At 34.0% G+C, this 20,623-nt stretch overlaps 3 protein-coding genes across 3 annotated transcripts; 2 read left to right on the forward strand and 1 right to left on the reverse strand.

Annotated features, from left to right (window-relative positions):
• Positions 1-14,457: 14,457 nt before the first annotated feature.
• On the forward strand, positions 14,458-15,024 carry LOC112422186 (uncharacterized). The gene has a single exon (XM_024785026.1). The coding sequence runs from the start codon at positions 14,458-14,460 to the stop codon at positions 15,022-15,024; it is 567 nt and encodes a 188-aa protein (XP_024640794.1).
• Positions 15,025-15,788: 764 nt separating this feature from the next.
• Positions 15,789-17,274, forward strand: LOC11431862 (60S ribosomal export protein NMD3). Its single transcript, XM_003617218.4, has one exon. The coding sequence runs from the start codon at positions 15,847-15,849 to the stop codon at positions 16,873-16,875; it is 1,029 nt and encodes a 342-aa protein (XP_003617266.1). The 5' UTR covers positions 15,789-15,846; the 3' UTR covers positions 16,876-17,274.
• A 2,349-nt stretch (positions 17,275-19,623) lies between these two features.
• LOC11431863 (AT-hook motif nuclear-localized protein 21) lies at positions 19,624-20,381 on the reverse strand. Its single transcript, XM_003617219.3, has one exon. The coding sequence runs from the start codon at positions 20,374-20,376 to the stop codon at positions 19,678-19,680; it is 699 nt and encodes a 232-aa protein (XP_003617267.1). The 5' UTR covers positions 20,377-20,381; the 3' UTR covers positions 19,624-19,677.
• Between the last annotated feature and the right edge of the window lie 242 nt (positions 20,382-20,623).

A 20,623-nucleotide genomic window follows, 5' to 3' on the forward strand; every position in this document is an offset into this window, starting at 1 on the left:
TTCAGGCCATGACCCATGTTAGGGAGCAGATCGCGCCGATCTTGACCAAGAGGCGAGGCCAAAGGCCGAGGAGGAGGCACGAGCAGCATCAGCAGGACCAGGAGTAGTAATATTTTATGTTTAGGATATATTTTCATGTCTTGGTGTATATTTTCATGACATTTGGCCGTTTCGTTGTATTTTTATGACATTTGTTGTTACTTTGTTTCGACGACATATATTTATGACAATTGTTCGTTTCCATATCATATTTTCAATTTCAATTATGTTGATAATTTTCTTTGATTGACTTTATGATTTGGCTTTAAAACAATGTGTTTACAATGTGTAAAAACACATGTAACAGGTTATGCCTCAAGAGGTTCTGCCATTTTATGGCTTCAGGACTCCTCGGCAGTTAACTATCGAGGAAAATTGAAACCGGCGGCAGTTAACTGTCGAGGAAAACTTCGGCAGTTAACTGCAGCCGGTTTCCACAAAATTCGGGAGTTAACTGCCGAAGGGCATTTAGGTAAATTAGTCGTGTGTCTCAACCTAACCAAATGTGTCAACAACAATTCTCTATGAGAAAAGCGTCAAAACCATACATATCGCCCATTTCGGCCATTGGTACACATTGAGGAAGCCGGACATGTAAAGTCATCAGATCTATGAAGCTTTTCAATATGATTTTGCTCATATACCCCCTTCAAACTTCTTATTTTATGACTTTTTTGTTTCTGGTTGTTGGGTTTTAGGCAAGTGTTAGTTTTGTGGATTTTTCTACGATGTGCAAACTTGTACAGTACTCCCTCCGTTCCTATATCTAAGCACATATTTGACTTTATTTTTTCCCTAAATTTAAACCCCTTTTCAAATTAATAGATGCATTTATTATTTTTTTCCTAAACATACCCTTAATTAATACTACTAACTTATCTTGAAATATAAAAAGTCAAATTTAATACACATACAAACAAAGGACAATTTGGTAATATTAACATTTAAATAGACACATTAATTACACTAACAACTTTTCTTAAGAAATGTGAAAAATGTAAAATGTGTTTACATATAGGGACGGAGGGAGTATAAGAAGTCAAAAATAACAAGTTTATCTTGAAGCTTGTGCACTTTATGTTAAATACATAAAATTGCAATAAATAATTGTTGTTTTCAATATATTTTTTTACCATTTATAATTGCAATATCGTATAGGTTAACTTAACACAACTATAAATGATAAAAAAAAAATTATATGGAGTGTTTTGTATCTCATTTTTTTTTTCTTGCAATGCTTGTGAGTAGGCATGGTAATGGGGTGGGGTGGGGACGAGTTTTACCTTCCCCGTCCCCATACCCTACTCCCATATACATACTCGTTACCCTACCCAAAAGGGATGAGAAATCGAATCACATCCCCGTCCTCGATGGGTTCGGGTATTCCCGCTCCATACCCATCTCATGTAGTGAATAATTTTTTTAAATAAAAATTAAAGTATTTTTCAGTCCCGAGCGCAATATAGAAATGCATTATCTAGGAAATAGACGATGACAATCGATGGCTATGGTAATGGAGAAGAGAGAGACAGAGAGTGTGATATATGAAAGGAGATAAGAGAGAACTATGATAAGTGAGTGTCATATGAAAGATTTAGACTCTAACAGTGTGAATCAAATGATTTAGGGTTTCAGTTTCGATTTATATAAAAGGGTTAATAAATTGATTTTATGCATTTGAGATGGGTTTGAGTATGGGTTCGGGGTGGGTACCTATATTCCCGTTACCTATCCCATACCCATGTTTTGAAATCGGGAAAAACCCAAACTCATACCTAAACCCAGTCAAAACGGGGAAAACCTGTCAAAATGAGTTTGGTTGGGGTGGATACCCGCGGGCAAGGATATTGTTGTCATGCTTACTTGTGAATGCTAAGTTTTTTGAAGATTCATTGTCTGCGCTGTACATTATCTAAAGAATTTTTGTATTTTTTCATTTTGAATCAAATTGCAGGTTGGACAATTTAGAGACCCAGCCTATAATCATATAGTAGAATTGGAATTGTTTTTGGAAGTGGAGCATGGACTGGTAACATGAAACGCACCGTTTCACTAGTTTTTTACTCAAAAAAAAAAAAAATAGAATAAAGGCTTAATTGCACTTTTGGCCCCCTATGTTTTAAGAAATTGGATTTTGGCCCCCTAACTAATTAAAATTCAAAACAGCCCCTATGTATTAGATCTTTGGCAGTTTTGGCCCTCTAACTAATTAAAATACAAAACAGCCCCTTATGTATTGGATCTTTGGCAGTTTTGACCTCGTAGACCAATTTTGACTCGGTCAACGCTGACGTGACACTTCAAAGCCGCCATGTGTGCATTGTTTTAATTAAAAATAAATAGAAAAAACCACATATAAAAATAAACAAGAAAAAAAAAATCGTGACACTTCAAAGCCGCCATGTGTGCATTGTTTTAATTAAAAATAAATAGAAAAAACCACATATAAATTAAAGGATTAATTAAAATGAAAAAACAACAAATAATTAAAAAAAACAAGAAAAAAAAATCGTGTTCCAAAATCTGATTCTCCCTCTTATTCCTCTCATCTCTCTCTATAACACTGATTCTCTCTCTCCAAAATCCTTTGTTCCAAAATCTTGAAGCTTTATCACCACCATGGATTTGCTCCGATTGAATCTCTCTCGTATTCGAATTGTAACCAGAAACATAAGGAAGTAAAGTGACATTCTAATTTTTCAAACACATGTAAACTAGTTGTAGCATTCAGGAACAAAGTTGATGAGGAAATATAAATAGAAACTATCCTTATACTTTTAATAATGTAAACAGTATGTGATTGTTCTGATTTTTTTGGGAGATCATCAAATGGATAATACATGGAGTTCTTATTCATGCATTCAAGGTAACATGTAGGAGTTATTGTGTCTCGGATGTGGAGTTTTAAAACACTTTTTAACTGATTCAAGAATAGATATTCATACTATTAAAGATTATTCAGATATTCTTGCATTATTCATGCTGACACTGATAATATTGCATTTATAACTGCAAATTAAAAAATAACTGAGCAGTTTATAATAAATATACAGATATGAAACGACAGAATAAGGGAGGAAAAAAAGAATTTATATGATAAATATATCAGGCTATTGGATTGTTAGGGAACAATGGAGGTGTAATTCTTATTCAAGTTATGTATAAGCAACATGCAACTAATATAACTGCCTTGTTTTGTGCCCTTTATATATGTCAAAGTGCATGTGATATGCTCCTTTTTCTTTTGATAAAAACGAAACTTTCGTTTCGTTCAATAGAACATTATTTCATTATCGTGCTTGCACTGAGCTACTCATCCTTTTTCCATGCTTCTGTCAATGGAGCAGGTTCTTGAATTAGTGTTTTAGAGAGTGATGAGAGGAAGAAGGGCTATAATCAGATTTTGGAACACAATTTCCTTCTTTTTTTTCTTTCTTTTTTATTTTTTTTAATTATTTGTTGTTTTTTTTCATTTATTTAATTCTTTAATTTATATGTGGCTTTTTTTATTTATTTTTAATTAAAACAATGCACACGTGGCGGCTTTGAAGTGTCACGTCAGCGTTGACCGAGTCAAAATTAATTTAGGGGGCCAAAACTGCCAAAGATCCAATACATAGAGGGTTGTTTTGTATTTTAATTAGTTAGGAGGCCAAAGATCCAATGCATAGGGGGCTGTTTTGTATTTTAATTAGTTAGGGGTCCAAATTCGCAACTTCTTAAAACATAGGGGCCAAAAGTGTAATTAAGCCAAAAGATAATAGAGAAATGGGGGTAATTCAGTGATATGCAAATATTTCTATTAAGTATCAACGGTGACCACCACCACCAATCCCCTCTTGTTCCTCTCTTTCCTTTACGTGGCTTCTCTCTCTATTCTTCCACCGTTGTCCTCCTCACCTACGTCCTCAACAGTGACCACCACCATCGTACCATCGTCCTCACCATCATAAACACGTTCAGATCTGATTCTCACTCCCGCGACGACATCCTCCTCTCACTCACGAAATCCGTTTAGTTCGTCACCATAAGAGATCCATTCACTTTTCCCGTCTCACTTGAGACGAATTGAAAGAGAAGAGGGAGAGGAGAGGGAGAGTTGCAGAAGAGGGTAAGAGAAAGAGGGAGGAAAAAAAGGAAAATATTGTACGTATAATTATACGGTTACGGTGTTGGTATTTTATTGAAAAACTGTGTTCAATTATCATTATTGCAGCAGTGACATATTAACGTAGAGATACGGGAATGGGAAAAATATGAAATTACATGACACATAAAGTTTCATGTGACAAGGTCATACATAATTTTGACAGCAGGGGATTCATGTAGAGCTGTCAAAACGGGCGGTCCGGCCCTAAACGGGCCGGCCTAGTCGGGCTTCGGGCTTTATCGGGCCGGGCCAAAAAGCCCGGGGTGTAATATGGACTCGAAAAATAGAGCCCGAGCCCGGCCCTATACGGGCTCCTGGGCTAACGAGCTAGCCCGCACGTTTTTTTTTTGTAGATAGACGAAATGACAAAGCCATTATAAACTCACACACACAAGTGGAGGTACCGGAGTTCGAACCCCGGTCGTGGCATCCGGCCTAACGTTTTTATTTTATTAAGAATTGACATGAACAAAAAAAATTCTGGTACTGGTACGTTTTTATTTTATTAAGCATTTTTTTATTTGCTAGCATATTTTGTGAAAACCATTTTTTTTAATTGCATTCAAAGAGAAATTCTGTCACGTGAAAGAATTGACATGAACAAAAAAAATTTGGTTTTGTTAAGTCTTAATATTTTGGACTTTGGTGTATACTAGCAGTACCAGTACTTGTTCTAATTATTTAGTAGGAATATATATCAGTAAGTTAGTTACCCTTCAGTTAAATCCATTTAACACTTTCCAATTTCTTAAAACTCAAATAAATTTATAATCTATTCAAAATATTCAAAAAAATGACCCATTCTTAATTTTTTGCGGGCTGCCGGGCCGCCCGTGGCCCAAATGGGCTAGCCCTAACGGGCTACGGGCTTTTTCGGGCCGGGCTAAAAAGCCTTTGGAAAATTCGGGCTGCAATTATTAGGCCCAAGCCCTACGTTTTATTCGGGCTTTCGGGCCGGCCCGTTTTGACAGCTCTAGATTCATGCCCTACTAAATGTTATCGTATCAAGTTTATTATCACACCAAGTTATTTGCTCCAAATTCTCCGGGTTTGGATTTGGTGTTGTAGAAAAAGCACGCTGTAACGAATTAGGACCGTCAGATTGTAATGTGTGGCTGAGATGGTTTACAGTGATTTTGTAACTGAATTAAGATGAACCGTCTAATTGCAAATGTGTGGCTGAGATTGTTTACAGTGTGGAACTGTGTGTATTTATTACAACAGGCAAACTCATCTCTTTTAGTTACATTACATGAACCTCATGTCAACATATTCTCAAATATTTCATAGTAGTAGTATTTTCTTTTTGGCCAGGTTTGAACCCCGGATCTTGCATATATTAAATATGCATCATCCATATCAATTGAGTTAAATTCACAAAGACGTATTATTGTTTTTTACTAGTATGATAAAACAATAAAAGAAACTTAGAAACATGATGAATAAATACTGAAGCTGATTTTGATGTACTCTGTTGAGAGTCTCACATTGTCAGGTCATGTCCTATCTGATGTGGGACTCTTAACATCGAATAGGACATTGTCTGACAATGTGTTTATAAGTTGGGACAATCCTCACCTCACAAACCGGTTTTGTGGAGGTGTGTTAGGCACAACCACGATTTCTAAGATACTAAATCCCCCGTTTTATTATCTTCGAATTTTAACCAATCAATGATAATATGTGTTGTTGAAAAGTGTCTTGCGCTAACAGTATTTTTATTATTTGGTTTAAATACATTCTAGACCCTATAAATTTTTTTTTTTTTTTGCTTTTGTAAATCTTAAAATTTAATTTTAGTCCTTTAATATGAGCGAGAAAGATAAATATTACATGGACCAATTTCAATATTAAATAAATTTTGAATGATTAAAAAAACAACCATGACAAATAAGATTTTTTTTTTTTTTTGTCAAGTAGTCTGATTGTTAGAATTCACCTTTTTCAAAGTGAATAAGTCGGGTGTTCAGGATTTCGAGTTCGAACCCGGTCCGTACGTATAAGAAAAATAGTATATTTACTATGACTAAAACCAAAAAGAAAATTATGGAACATTAACTTTTATTATGCAGTTTAAATTGACAAATTAGTGATTTAGTATGCAACCTGTGTAACTTTCATTTGCGACATATTTTTTATTTATTTATTTGACAAAAAGCCACATAAAATAAGTAAATAGGCAATTATCCCCCTGAAATTGTAAGTTTCATCAATTACCCCTCTGAAATTAAGAAAACTTCAATTACCCCCCTGAAATTGCATGACGTTAATCAATTTGCCCCCTCCGTCAAAATTTTTTGTTAGTCAACATGACATTTTGCAAATACCCCCTGAAGTTTTGCACTTATGTGCAAAATGCCCCTTGAACTTGAAATTTTTTATTTTTTTCTTGTATTTGACTCAAAAGATATTAAACACAAACAATTAACATTTAGCTTTATGTTGGGTCAATTCTTATCACATTATTCTGCACCATAATCGAAATTTATTTGTTTAATCTATTTATTTGTTGTTTTCTTTCTTTTTTGATAGCAATTCTTGTTAATTTTTGAACTACTCATTAACCATTTTTGTTGTATGGTATGATGAGTAGATGTTTACTATTGATCTCAAATGCTCCAAAAACGTAATCTATATCTATATGCATAAAAGGAACACAAAAACCCTATCCAATCCAAACAATGTTCATGAGCTTCATGAATGGAAATTGTAAACAAATACAAACGGAAATAAACAAATGGACAGAGGAGAATGACACCATAATCAACTTGTAAAGGAAGGTCAATAAGTCAAAGGTGAAATCACAATGATGATACACATGACATTGATAAAATTCAATAATTCTATTCCAAGAACTTAAGAGGAGACATAAAGCTAATTGTTAATTGTTTGTCTTTAATATCATTTGAGTCAAGGACAGGAAAAAATATATAAATTTTAAAGTTCGGGGGGCATTTTGCACATAAGTGCAAAACTTCAAGGGGGGTATTTGCAAAACGTTATGTTAACTAACAGAAAAACTTTACGGAGGGGGTAAATTGATTAACGTTGTGCAATTTCAGGGGGTAATTGAAGTTTTGTTAATTTTAGGGGGGTAATTGACGAAACTTACAATTTCAGGGGGTAATTGCATATTTACTCCACATGCAGACACAGAGTGAAAATAGATTCTTGCTAGTAAATTGTGAGCCGCGGCACCATTTACTTGCAAAAAATCTACTTGCATTCTATGGTAGTGTCATTTGTTGTTCAATCTTATTACTCCCTCCGTCCCGTAATAACTGAGCCAATTTTAAAAAAAAATATTGTCCCAAAATAATTGATCCATTTCACTTTTCAATACAATATCAATTACTCCCTCCAGTCCTTATTATAAGAAAAAGTTGACTTTTTAGATTCATAGAATAATTAATATATCTTATTGTAAATATAGACTAGATACATCACTTACACAATGAACCAAAAAAATTAATTGTTTCTTATAATAAGGATCGGAGGGAGTACTTTTTTACAATCATAACTCTAATTAATACTACTATCACAACTCTCAATTTAATATATTCTACTTTGCATTTATGATAAAGAGGAATGTACCAATAGTTAATAAGGGCACTCAAAACCATTTTTCTATCTCTTTCCCTTGTACACTTTTTCTTAATAAGTGTGAAATGAGTAAATGGCTCAGTTAAAATGGGACGGAGGGAGTATTTCTTTCGGTCTTTGAATTGTCTCACTTTGTTGTCTCGTTCTATTTTTGGTCAATTTTCTTTCATTCGGTGAGTATGTCACCCAATTCAATTATCACCACTAGAAGGGAAGATAATTCCTAATGGGTTTACTGCCCAACCTTAAGACCCTAGTCAAAGAGGTCGTGGTTTGGTCTGCACTTATGTCGTTCATGTTGACGGACGTAGCTTGTTTGTAGTAGTAGTTACTGTTAATGTTCCTAGAGGAAGGCGAATTTTGCCATGGGTTTTGCAACAACTTGTTGGGGGTTTTTGTTGGGAAGCAACATGATAATCTAGACAAACAAATCTGGACGGTCAACAAGGAGTAGTTAGGGTGAGCAGTAGACGACAAATTCATCTGGAGGGATTAAGATTGCTCTAGTAATATTCATGAAACTTAAACTCTGACCTTTTCTAAGTCTAGTGTGCGCAAGGATCCATTGATGTTGTAGAGAGGTTATGAAGGGCATTAGGATGCTTAAATATAAAGACGTGGGAGTTGATTTCATTTTAGTTGGAAGGTGTGGTATATGGTTGTTTAGTAACGAAACTTGTTCGTTATTAAGTTCTATAAAAATTTATCATTCTTGTATGACATACCAGAAGGGAAAGGACATTTTCTAATGGCGTTACTGAGTTAATTGTGCCTGTTGTATTGCAGGAAGTGTTTGAACCAAATGTCAAGTGTCTGCCTGTTGACATGAAATTAACATTTCAAGAAAGCGAGGTATAGTACTCACCCAGTTGGCACACACTAAGTTACTGTACAACTGGTTATCTTATTGATTTGTATTTCCATGAATGCAGTTAGAAAATGGTGATATTATATGCTTTCAGAAAGATTCATCTATGGATATTGTGAAACAAATCTGCTTTCCTGATGTGAGTTTATACTTGGAATATGTGCACAAACGTTATCCTTATGTGGCTTCATCCTTCGAATATATATGTGCACAATCACCAGGTATTTTCTGTTTGTGGTTTAGTTAAAAACAATTTGTTTCGTCAAATGTGATACAAAAATGAATGTTTAGTTAAAAGCTACCCATTGATTCTTATCATGTTTCTAGGCGTATCTTGATCTGAATGTTTTTTCCTTGTTCAGGTTCCTTTTTGTCACCCAGGCATAGAATTTGAAGATGAAGATTCATCGGAAGAGGAATCTGAATCTGAAGATTCATCGGAAGAGCAAAACGAAAACATAACAGCTGAGACCTCGCATGATGAAGGTACCAGCAAAGCCAATGCTTCATCAAAGACTTGAAAGAAGTTGATGCTATGATAGATGAGGATGTCATTGCTTCTATCAACAGAGTTTTATCAGAAGGGATTACCATTTCCGTAAAATCTCAGCATTCTGTCCAAGAACAAGAAGTCTCAAAACTGTATCCCAACCTCCCTGAGAAACTTCTTCAGGAATTGTGGGATATTGTCTTTGAATGAGACTTGGTTGAAAAATTATTTGAAGGTCTCTTTACTAAAGACAACTTCAATGCAGTCAAGGAAAAATTTGACGCTAATGCTGACTTGTTTTCCTCTAACCAACTAGAACAAGTCAGTGTCTTTGTTGACCTTGTCAACAACATTGTGAGAATGTCAGAGAAATGCAAAATTTTGACAAAGGAGCTAGACTCAGCCAAGAAGAGCACCCGTCAAGATAATAAAGCATTGAAAGAAACAAGACAAAAAATATTGATCTCAAGGACTTTCTTCACAAACCATCAAAACCAACTCAACTTTCTTGATGCTCAGATTGCTGATCTTAATAATGCCAAGCTTGAAAAACTACAAGTTGAGAGGGCCAAAGTTACTGAGGGTCAAGATAAAGAGAAAGATAAGATCGCATCTTTAAACAAAGAAGTTAAATCAATTTTCCATCGCCTCGCTGATGATCAAATCAAATTGAAAAGTGTTGAAGATCAACTTCGGGAAGTTGTAATTGAATTGGAAGGTCATATGAAGCTCTATCGAATCTTCCAGGCAGTTCCTCCATTTTGATATTGCTTTGCCTTTTTCGCCACAACATTTTACTTCGACGCCAATTTAGCCTTCTAGCTTTCAATTTTAATATTATGAATACTTGGCACCAATTTTCAATGAAAAAGGGTTGGAGGTACATCACTTTGCTTTCATTCATGATGATGTTAATATGTGTACGAGGTAGTTAAAATGTTAGTTAATATTATGAGACAATTTCATCATCGGTAAAGTAGGAAAGTTGTCACAAACAAAATGGGAGTTTCACGCTAAAACCAAATATTGGCTTAATACCCAGACCCCGGTTCCTTTGCAATTATATATTTGAATTCGTCTTTTGCGTTTATTGCCAGAATATTTGACTTGACTAGTTGTTATAGTATACAGTATACACAAAGTCCACCCATTTCCATGCAGATTATAGCCTTGGAAAAATAAGATGAAATACACAATTAACATAGTTTATAATTCTTGTAAAAAAAATAGTTTAATTTTTTTTTATAAAGGCACAAGAAAACAATAAAATTCATGGGAGGCAGGGACGGACCCACGTCAAACACATTGAGGGCCGAGGCCCTCACTACTTCTTCAACATTTTTTTTTACCTATATATACCGCTCGGTTGATGAATAAATTGATGTATGATAAAAGGCTTACATTTAATAAACTGAAATAAAATTATTGAAAAATCTCATAAAAATTGATAAGGTGTTGTCATTTTATAACATAAGGGACTAAATCGAGATGAAAAAAAGATGAAGGACGAAAGTGTTACCTAAAATTAAATTAAGAGATGAACTATGTAATTTTACAATAAACTAAAAACCAAATAGTGTATATCTCGATTCCCAAATTGCAAACCCCATTCCACCAGAAAACATGACAACTGCAACTAATGAATTAGTTTTCTTTATTACGAGTATTTACGAAAATTGGATGGAAAATTACATGGAAGATGAATGGTTAAATAATTACTTCATCCGTTTCAAAATGAATGTCGTTTTAGCCAATTGCACACAAATTAAGGAATGAAATGAAATAATCTTAAGACGTAACACTTTTATTAAACTGCCCAAGAAAAAGACAAACTTAAAGTTGCATTGAAAATTGTGCGAGAGAAAAGTTTGAGTATTTATTGAGGGTAAAGTTGGGAGAAAAAAATTAAAGTTGTATTGGAAATATAAAGTGACATTCATTTTAAAACAATTTTTTTTAGCTAAAGTGACACTCATTATGAAACGGAAGGAATATTTACTTATATTTACGTGGCCTACACTACTTAAAATTTCTGGGCCCGTCACTGATGGGAGGGTCTGAACCCTAGGGGTTAGGCCAAAAGCCCAAAACCCAGCAAAACCAACAAACAACATAACAAATATGAGAAAACAACTAATGACTAATAAGTTTCCACGCCAACTAGCTAAAACAGAAACAAATGCTGAGACAACAGATTCAGCAGCCACCCTTCTTTGAACGGATAGTTGGGTTAACCATGTGCTTTGTTTTCTACTGCTTATTGTTTTTGTTTCTATATGTAGGGTTTGGGGTTCGAACCCCCCACACCACAAAAAAAAATGTTGAATTGAAAGCGGTACTAGCAAAGCAATACAACACCAGATATTCCGTATCCTCACCAACCCCGTAACCATCATCAGGTTCATCATCAACCTCGTCACCCCAAAACTTCTGGAGGATAGAGACACTCTTAAGAGCAACTTCAGTACAGGGTTAGAGATTGACTCTAAAACTATGCACATAGACTTTTTGTCACTGGTTAGAGTAGAATGAGAGTTTGTTAATGTCATGGTCATAAGACTTTGCACATTTGTCAGATTGTTATTACTAAGCAAGCTGCCCCTATGAACCATGGTATCTGAAAGATAATTAGCAACTGTCGTCTCACTGCATATGTTCACCTATAAAATGTATGTTAAAAAATAGTTTTAGTTTTTTGGAGTGGATTGATTTGGTTGATTTTACTCACCACTTACTACTAAAATAACAAAAATAAGACCTAAAAGAAGGTAAGGGTGCAATAAAAAATTCTTAACAAGATATTATGAGTGGCCCATCATAAAAATAAATAGGGTTAATTAAGTTTTTGGTCCCTATAAATATCTACAGTTTTGTTTTTAGTCCCTGTAAAAATAAATCACATTTTTTAATCCCTAAAAAATTTTCCGTTAGTGTTTTTAGTCCCTGTGAAATTAAAATTTGTTTAATTATGCTTAAAATTTTAAATTTTTTTAATGATTTTTTACATACTTGTTTAAAACATTATAAAAGGCTCCGCCACAATAAATTAGCTCAAAAATTTATTTTTAGGTCCAAATTTTCGTTAGTTTCATCTTGAATTTTTGGCATTTTAAAAAAATTATATTTAATTCATTACATGCTAAAAAATTCTAATTTTTTATAAAAAAGATTATTATAATATTCTTAACATGTCTGTTAAAAAAACATTTAAAAATATAAAAGATTAAGTATAATTAAACAAATTTCAATTTAATAGGGACCAACACATACTTTTAGTCCTTGTAAAATTAAAATTTGCTTAATTGTGCTTAAACTTTTAAATTTGTAACATATTTTTCACATACTTACTTAGAATATTATACAAAGTTCCTCCACAAAAAAGTAACTTAAAATTTATTATTAGGTCCAAATTTCATTAATATAATTTTGAAAATTTGGCTTTTAGGAAAATTTATATTTAATTCATTATTACATGTTAAAAAATTAATTTTTTTAATAAAAGAGTATCTTACGATGTTATGAACATGTATGTAAAAAATCTTTTAAAAATTTAGAAGTTTAAACATAATTAAACAAATTTTAATTTAACAGGGACTAAAAACACTAACAGAAAATTTTTTAAGGACTAAAAAGTGTGATTTATTTTTATAGGGACTAAAAATAAAACTGCAGATATTTATAGGTACCAAAAACTTAATTAACCCAAATAAATAAATAGAGATTTAATTTTCCCACCCTGTTGCCTTCTCACGCGCCCTGCAAAAATTCCAAAAATACCTTGATCCGGATTACGTTTTCCGAACCAGATTGTTAGTGTTTCCAGAAAGTAAAATCTGAACGCATACAATATGAAATTTTGTGTCTTTCTTTGATGTCAAGAGTCTCTGTTGACCGTTATATGACCCCCTGCATAAGCTGCAATGCAATTGCAGGATCGTATGAGCGGTCAACAACGACCATGACACGACAAACACTCCTAAAAGCTACCTAAAAAACTAAAAATTATTGAAGAAAATGTAAGAAAAGAGGTGAAGAAGAATGAAGGAAAATGTTTAAGATCCAAGCCTTTTTATAGTCTTAATTAAGTCTTCAAATTAAACGTGTTCCACGTTCAAAACCGTCAAAAATTGCATTCAAACTCCACTAACCGGCCTAACCTTTGGTGAAACGTCACCGGCCGAAATGTGTTTCAGGATTTTATAATCCGGAATGCATCAGACCCTTTATCTGGATCGTTTTCGTTGCAAATATCCTGAAAAAAATAGAACAAAGGTTAATAACATAAATAGAAGCAACATAAGACAAATAAACAACATAAGACAAATAAACAGTTAAAAAAACGATAATAACAGAATTTCTAACACTATTTAATAACAGAGCCCTAACACCTAGTATGGATGTATGGGAAAAAACCCTTACCTCAAAAACTTTCATTCCTAATCCACAACTCTAGCCCCCAAACTTGCAGCTACGATACCCACACGATTTCTCCCGCTCTGAGCATTATTTTGAAGATAGAACCTTTGAAATCAAGGAGGACCAAGTGGTGAAATCGTGGAGTTATTACTCCCAAGAGATACTCACAAAGGAAAGGAGCACAAGCTTGGTTCTACATGAATTTGAAGGAGAATAAGACTTGATGATTTATTTTAAATGAGCAAGGTGGATCATTGCAAGGATTTTTGAGGAAACCGTCAAGGTAACAGTGCAGTTACTAGGTTTCCAATAAGAAAGACTTGGGATAAAAAAAAAGGAGTTGGGCGTGTAATGCTATTGGGATATTTTCAATCTGACATGGGAAGCTCTTGGAACGTTTTCCTATTTCCTTGGTCTGATCTGGTTTAATTAATATTAGATAGGTGTGGCTTGATTTTAGGATACAATAACTATTTTATTTACTCTACAAATCAAGGCAACAAGGTGGCTTGTAGAGAACAAATTCTGCAACATATTTTATCAATTGTTTCTCTCAAACGAGACCGCTAAATCCGAAAAATTAGGAGGTCATTTGCAACATATTTAATTGGGCAACTAGGCAAGCAAATATAACGTGTTTATTATATGGATGACCATGTCAACATAAGGACTAATTAATTCTTTAAAAAAAACATCAAAACTAATTAATATGATTCAAAAGCAAATCACAATTAAAAATACCACAACATAGAACTAGAATAAAAAGAAATAATGTAAGATATAATTATCATCTTTTTGTCACACCAAAATTGATTAATAAAATTTTAAAATTCAAGTTCTAATTGATTAATTAACCAAAGTAGAAATGCTTCTTTCGGCATTTCTGATTTCATGCAAGCCAACTCTCGATCCGCCTCTGAAAATCAGCTTCGATCTCATAATGCGCGCCCTCATAAACCTCCCAATCGAACCAAATGGAAAAAACCAGAAGAGGATTTCCTGAAAGCAAACTGCGACGCAAATCTTCAAGTTAAAGGATGGTGGGGATTAGGGTCCATTATTCGGAATGAAAATGGTCTTGTGATGGCCTCGGCAGCTTGGAAAATCAAGGGCACAGAAGAGGTGATTTTAGCAGAAGCTTTTAGTCTGCTATCAACAGTTCGTTTAGCCATAGACTGTGGATTCAGACAAATGATATTTGAAGGAGACAACGAAAAGGTTTTTCGGACTTTGAAGGATAATAAGATTGAAGATAGATCTTATCTTGGTAGTATTATAAAAGAAATCCAAAGGCTCCAATTTAGCTTTGACAAGTGTCAATTCAATTTTATCCCTGGAGAGTGTAATACTACAGCCCATAGTATGGCCCAAGTTGCCCACTCTAACCCAAATAGCATATGGATAGAGGAGGTGCCAACACAAATTTCTGCTGTATACTTTAAAGATCTCTTAAATTAATATATTCCTTCTTTTATTAAAAAAAATAAAAAAATTAACCAAAGTAGAAAATGTTAAGATTTTCTTAAATATTTTACGTATAAAATAAGGACCGGTGCTAGTCACACAAAAAAAAAAACAAATTACACCCACAAAAAACTAATCTCTTCGCTAAATATTACTGCATATGTTTAAAAAATCCATTAAGTCTTTCAATTTCTACACTTGATCGAATGCACGGAATGGTTTCAACTCAAAATGAAAAATATAGACATTACTTAAAGTTGGTTGGAAGCTTATTCCTTGGTCTGCACTTAATCCTTCATTCACTCCACACCAAAACTGAACCAACTTATATTTTTTTTGCGGGCTGCCCTTAGCCCGAGTGGGCCAGCCCAAATGGATTGCGGGCTTTTTCGGGCCGGGCTAAAAAGCCCTAGAAAAATTCGGGCTGAAATTTTTGAGCCCAAGCCCTAAGTTTTACTCAGGCTAACGGTCCGGCCCATTCGGGCTAGCCCGTTTTGACAGCTCTAACTGGCATCATCATCCATCAGGGTGGATGAAGCGTCAAAATCCACGAATAAATCCGGAATCAATATTCTGGAATTGGTTCGGATTATATAATTCGTACCGGGGTAAAAATGGAAAAAATAGGGCGCGCGAGGAAAGACATAGGAGTGGAAAAGTAAATCTCAAAAAATAAATAAAGAGTAAGATGGGCCAAACCCGCGATTAGAACTGAGAATTTTGGCCCTAAACCATAAATAAATAAATAGATAGAATAAAAAGTGAGTTTCGGCAATTGCTGCAATTGCAAAGAAATTAGGTCAAAAAGTGGAGAAGATGGAGCAAGGGTGGCGTTCTGTTGTGAAAGTTCGTCAACAACATGTTTCTCAACTTCGTACTGTCTTTCATTTGGAGCAGATCAGCGTTATGACCAATCTTGGTATCCTTGATGATGTTGAGAAAATCATATACGACGTTGATCAAGGTTTTTCTTTCTGTTTCAATATAATATCTTGTGCTTGGTATTTTGCGACACTTATAGGGGACATAGTTCCTGTCAAGTCTAATTGGGCTATGATTATTCCTAGAACTGAAAGATACCTTTTTTCTGTTGAAATCGTCCCCATTTGCTGCGGGGATTTGATCTTTCTGCCTCCTAATGTTGTTGCTTCTTTGGGTCCAAATATTGGTCCTATTGTCATATGCACTAGGGTTGCCAAAACATTTACTTTGCTTGATCCATTTACCTTGACCCACTGTTTCTTAGATGCTCATCAGTACTGGAAAGCACCATTCACACATTCATTCAATAGGACTCAGTTAGTCGAATATGTTGTTCTCGATATTGTCCTCCTCCAGGACAACCAACAGGACAACCAAGATGAAGAAGAAGAGGTGGTGGAGGAGAACAGGGAGAAGAAGTATGCTGCTGCTGCTGCTGCCGCCAAAAAATATCGTTTAGCTGATGCTGTGGTTGCTCGTGTGAAAGATACTGGAAATAATGACACAACTTTTCAAATCAGGACTCATCTCGGTCGTATCTTAAAACCCGGTGACCATGCTCTTGGTTATGACCTGTCTGGAGGAGAAGGAGGAGCTGACACCAACACCAATAACAACCTTCCTGCTGCCATTTTGATCAGCAAGATTAGTTATGCCGAAGTGAATGGTAGAGTTGTTGCTGTCAAGGATAAGTGGGAATCTGATTATCAACTCTTCTTCAATGATCTACAACAAGACCCTCAACTACTCTTCAAGATAACAGCAGCCTACCGAAATCCAAACAACCACTACACATATGACGGGCCCTTCGTAGACCCCCCTACCAGACCTTTTGATCCATTGGAGGACTTGCTTGACGGATGATCTAGTCACTAGCTTAAACAAAAATCACTTTTGTTGATGTTTTGTTTGTTCCAATAACAACAACAATCAAGGAAGCTGCTCTTCATTTATTAGGTTCTTTCTATTTGCAATTTCTGTTTCATGTTTATGTTTATTCAAATGACAAGAACAAGTGCTTTTCACTTAGGTTGCTGCAGTTTGCAATTTCTGTTTGATATTTATGTTTATTCCGATTACAAGAACAAGTTATGTGTGTTGATCTTGCTTCCCAAACCATGCCTGTGGATCTGTTATATGGATTCATTCCTGTGCTGGGTTTAAATATTTTGTGGATCTGTTATATTGTTTGTTATAAATATGTAAATAAATAGTTCACTCTATTTGTTCTTGAGTTCTGATTAATCTACTAGTTCCTGGCTACGAAGAATCTCTTTAAAAGATAAGCAACTTGTTTTTCTTGTGATACATTTGTCCATCAATTATGAGAATGCTGATTGCAATTATATGACATTATGAGGTGTTCAGTTATATCAATATCATTATAGGCTATTGAAGTTGTTACAACTTACAACATGAGCTTGAACATTATTGTCTTAAACCCCTTCATTATGCAGTTAACCCCTTCATTAGCTTCACCATGCTTCTGTACAAGTCTGTTATGCAGAAAACTCTTCCCTAGGCAGCATGGCACCAATGTGATCGTATATCTCATTTTTGTTTTACAACTTGCAAAGGCTGCAATAACTGATGATTTTTACTATGAAATATGCAAACTCTTGATTATGAAATATCCAATACTGGTTTTTGACCTTCATTATGCGGTTAACACTTATTTGACCTTCATTATGTCCTAAAAAGTTTTTTTTTTTTTTTTTTTCCGGTTTCTTAGAGACTTCTTATTGGCTAATTAAGTTTTTCATTTGTACTACCTATTTTATGATATTTTATTGGCTAATTAAGTATTTGATTTTCACATGTTGTATGACTTCAACTTATTTTTTACATAAGGTTTATTTAAATTATTTACCTAAAAATTCCATAATATGAAATTGTAGTGGTTTTGTATGAGATCATGATCATGGTGTTCGACAACTATATAACACTCATACGAGCCGTGTCGGACAAACTCAGACAAATATCTAGAACAATATTTTTTCCGTCTCTTGCTTTCGCACACTATAGATACATATGTTTCGATAAATGTTGATCAATTAGGGGTTATAGACATTATTTGATTATATCATTTTTAAATCTTTTGATAGTAGATGAATAAATAAAAGTCAAATACTATGATATCTTGTTGTAGAACTTTTTCTAATGACATAAATTGCTCAAGTTAGATGTTGATATATGTATTTTAATTTTAGACCGTCTTTGAAAAAATTAAAATATATGTAACGTTGTCAGTGTCCTATATTTTTTACATTAGCGATGTCGACGTATCCATGTCGGAGTCCATACTTCATAGCTATTTAATTCAAATACTTTTAGTACATATTAAATTTACGCGCTATCTTGAAGAGTCACTTTTTCTTTTTGCAAAATTGGAGTCATCTTTTAGTCCATATAATGTAGTTTATTTTTATTCACAGATTTTCACAACGGGAGGGTATAGTTCACAACTTAGACTGTTTTCTTTGTGCAATTTGGAGGTCTAACAACACCTCAGATTTTGGTTTGCTCTATAATACAAGAACGTATTCAATTATATATGATAGATGTTCAAGGTTCCACACACAACCACACCTCAGATTTTGTTAACTACTTTTTTTACTTTTTTTTTTCTTTTCAAAATCACTACTATTTGAGATTTTGTATATTAAGGTTGTTTTTTTGGATTTGGCTAGTTTTGAGGTATTTTATTCAACTTAAAATTCCCCAAATCAACCCCATTATATGAAGCGTACGATATTGACCGGACAACCACAAATATGCCCATTAATTAGATGTTACAAAATTGAAAGGAAATAATTAAGATTGCATTGAAAACTTAAAATGACATTCATTTTGAAGTTTTTTTCTTCTAAAATGACACTCATATAAACATTAGTTTAAATATTTAAAATATACATTAGTTTAATTTTCAAAAGCAATTAATAATTAAATATTTTAATATAAAATATGTAAAATGGTGAAATTATTATTAAAAACTACTACAATAATAATCATTTTATAATGATTATATATGTGACTTAAACTTCATTTCTTAAAGTTATAATGTCAAACTCTTATTATTGAGTTAGCCCCTTATAAACAAAAAAAAAAAAGTGAGTCAATATATAGTCCAATTAACATACAATCAATTAGCATATTCAATGCATTTGGTTCAAGATCTAGTGTGCCTGCTACTAAATTAATATACATCATAAATTATTAGATGCTCACAATGAAAAAGGAGCTTAGGGTTAGCCATTTTATTTCCACCAAGGAAAAATGAAAGGGCAATTTGGGTCCTCTCCAATTATTTAATTTTTTGATTTAAACTAATTGTTTATCAATGTCAAAAACACATCAAATCATTTTTTTTAAACTAAATCAATCCATCAAAATTGACACCGGAGAGAATCGAACATGAGATCTTGAGAGAAACACACTTCATAGATATCAAAGAAAATTAAATAAATGAAATTAAGAAATATGATAAAGACGCGGAAACTTGTAATAACATATTTTTATTTAAGAAGTATAACAACGAGAAATATCAGGAGCATTTTATTTAAACATTAATGATTTTTTTTAAACAATTATAGGAAAACTCCTAAGAAGTATGAGTGAAGTGGTTCCATTGCACCACATTCACATAGGGAGGGGGAGGATAAAGGACTACGCCACCATATAAAACTTGGTTTTCTTCATAAGAGTGGCGCTAATCATAACAACACTTGAAGTCATGACCTTCCCTACAACAATTCCACCATACACTTGACCATGACTACCAGAGAGGAAAATGCTAAAAGAAGAACATGCAGGGTTGGCAATGACTTCAGAAGGAACATTATCAACATTGGGATTGACATAAGTGCCAGAGAGAGACGTCATTTGGACAGGTCCTTCAATAGTGAGTGGTGGGGTATGAGATAACGAGCTGTGAATGGTGATGTCAGAGACAATACCAAAACCTCTCAGCACTGTGATGTCAGCTTCATGACGCCAAGCCATCTTGATGATGGACTCCAAAACATCATACCCAGCAGGGATTTCAATAAATATTTGTTTCATTAATGTTTGAGGCTCTACCATAACCACCGCAGGTGTCTTGGGCTTGTTTTTGGAGCCCTTTGGTCTGCCACGAGATCTCTTAGAGGAGGGTGCTCTTGGTGGTGATGTTGGCATAACCAACTGTTCATTGTTATTGTTTGTTGTTGTAGTGTTGGGGAGAGAGGTTGAGTGCCCTATTATTTCTCCCACTATGGCAGAGGAACTGCCTGAGGGTGCATAAAATCTCTCAGATTTGTTCTCTAAGAATTCTAAATTCTTAGAGTTTGAGGATTGAGAAAAGGGTGCAAATTCTTTCTCTGCCATTGTTGGAAAATATAATGATTGAGGAAGAGAGCAACATTGTGAGAGTATTTATAGAGGTAGTATAAACCGCTTGAGATGTGGACTACACCCATAGAATCCAATTCTCCACTCTATTTTTTTTTTATTCTTTATTTTTTATGATATTCATTCTAGATAGTCATTATGACAATATTATTTACTCTCTTAGTCTTTTGTCATTAATTGTCCAAAGAATTGCTTTGAATTTAAAAAATATGTTAGTGATGGT

Source organism: Medicago truncatula, chromosome 5, assembly GCF_003473485.1.
Source record: "Medicago truncatula cultivar Jemalong A17 chromosome 5, MtrunA17r5.0-ANR, whole genome shotgun sequence".
In the NCBI taxonomy this organism is placed as follows: Eukaryota; Viridiplantae; Streptophyta; class Magnoliopsida; order Fabales; family Fabaceae; genus Medicago; species Medicago truncatula.

What these genes read in the sequence shown, in the direction of transcription:
- LOC112422186 (XM_024785026.1), top strand. Translation starts at nt 14,458, where the DNA reads ATGCAAGCCAACTCTCGATCCGCCTCTGAAAATCAGCTTCGATCTCAT.
- LOC11431862 (XM_003617218.4), top strand. Translation starts at nt 15,847, where the DNA reads ATGGAGCAAGGGTGGCGTTCTGTTGTGAAAGTTCGTCAACAACATGTT.
- LOC11431863 (XM_003617219.3), bottom strand. Translation starts at nt 20,376, where the DNA reads ATGGCAGAGAAAGAATTTGCACCCTTTTCTCAATCCTCAAACTCTAAG.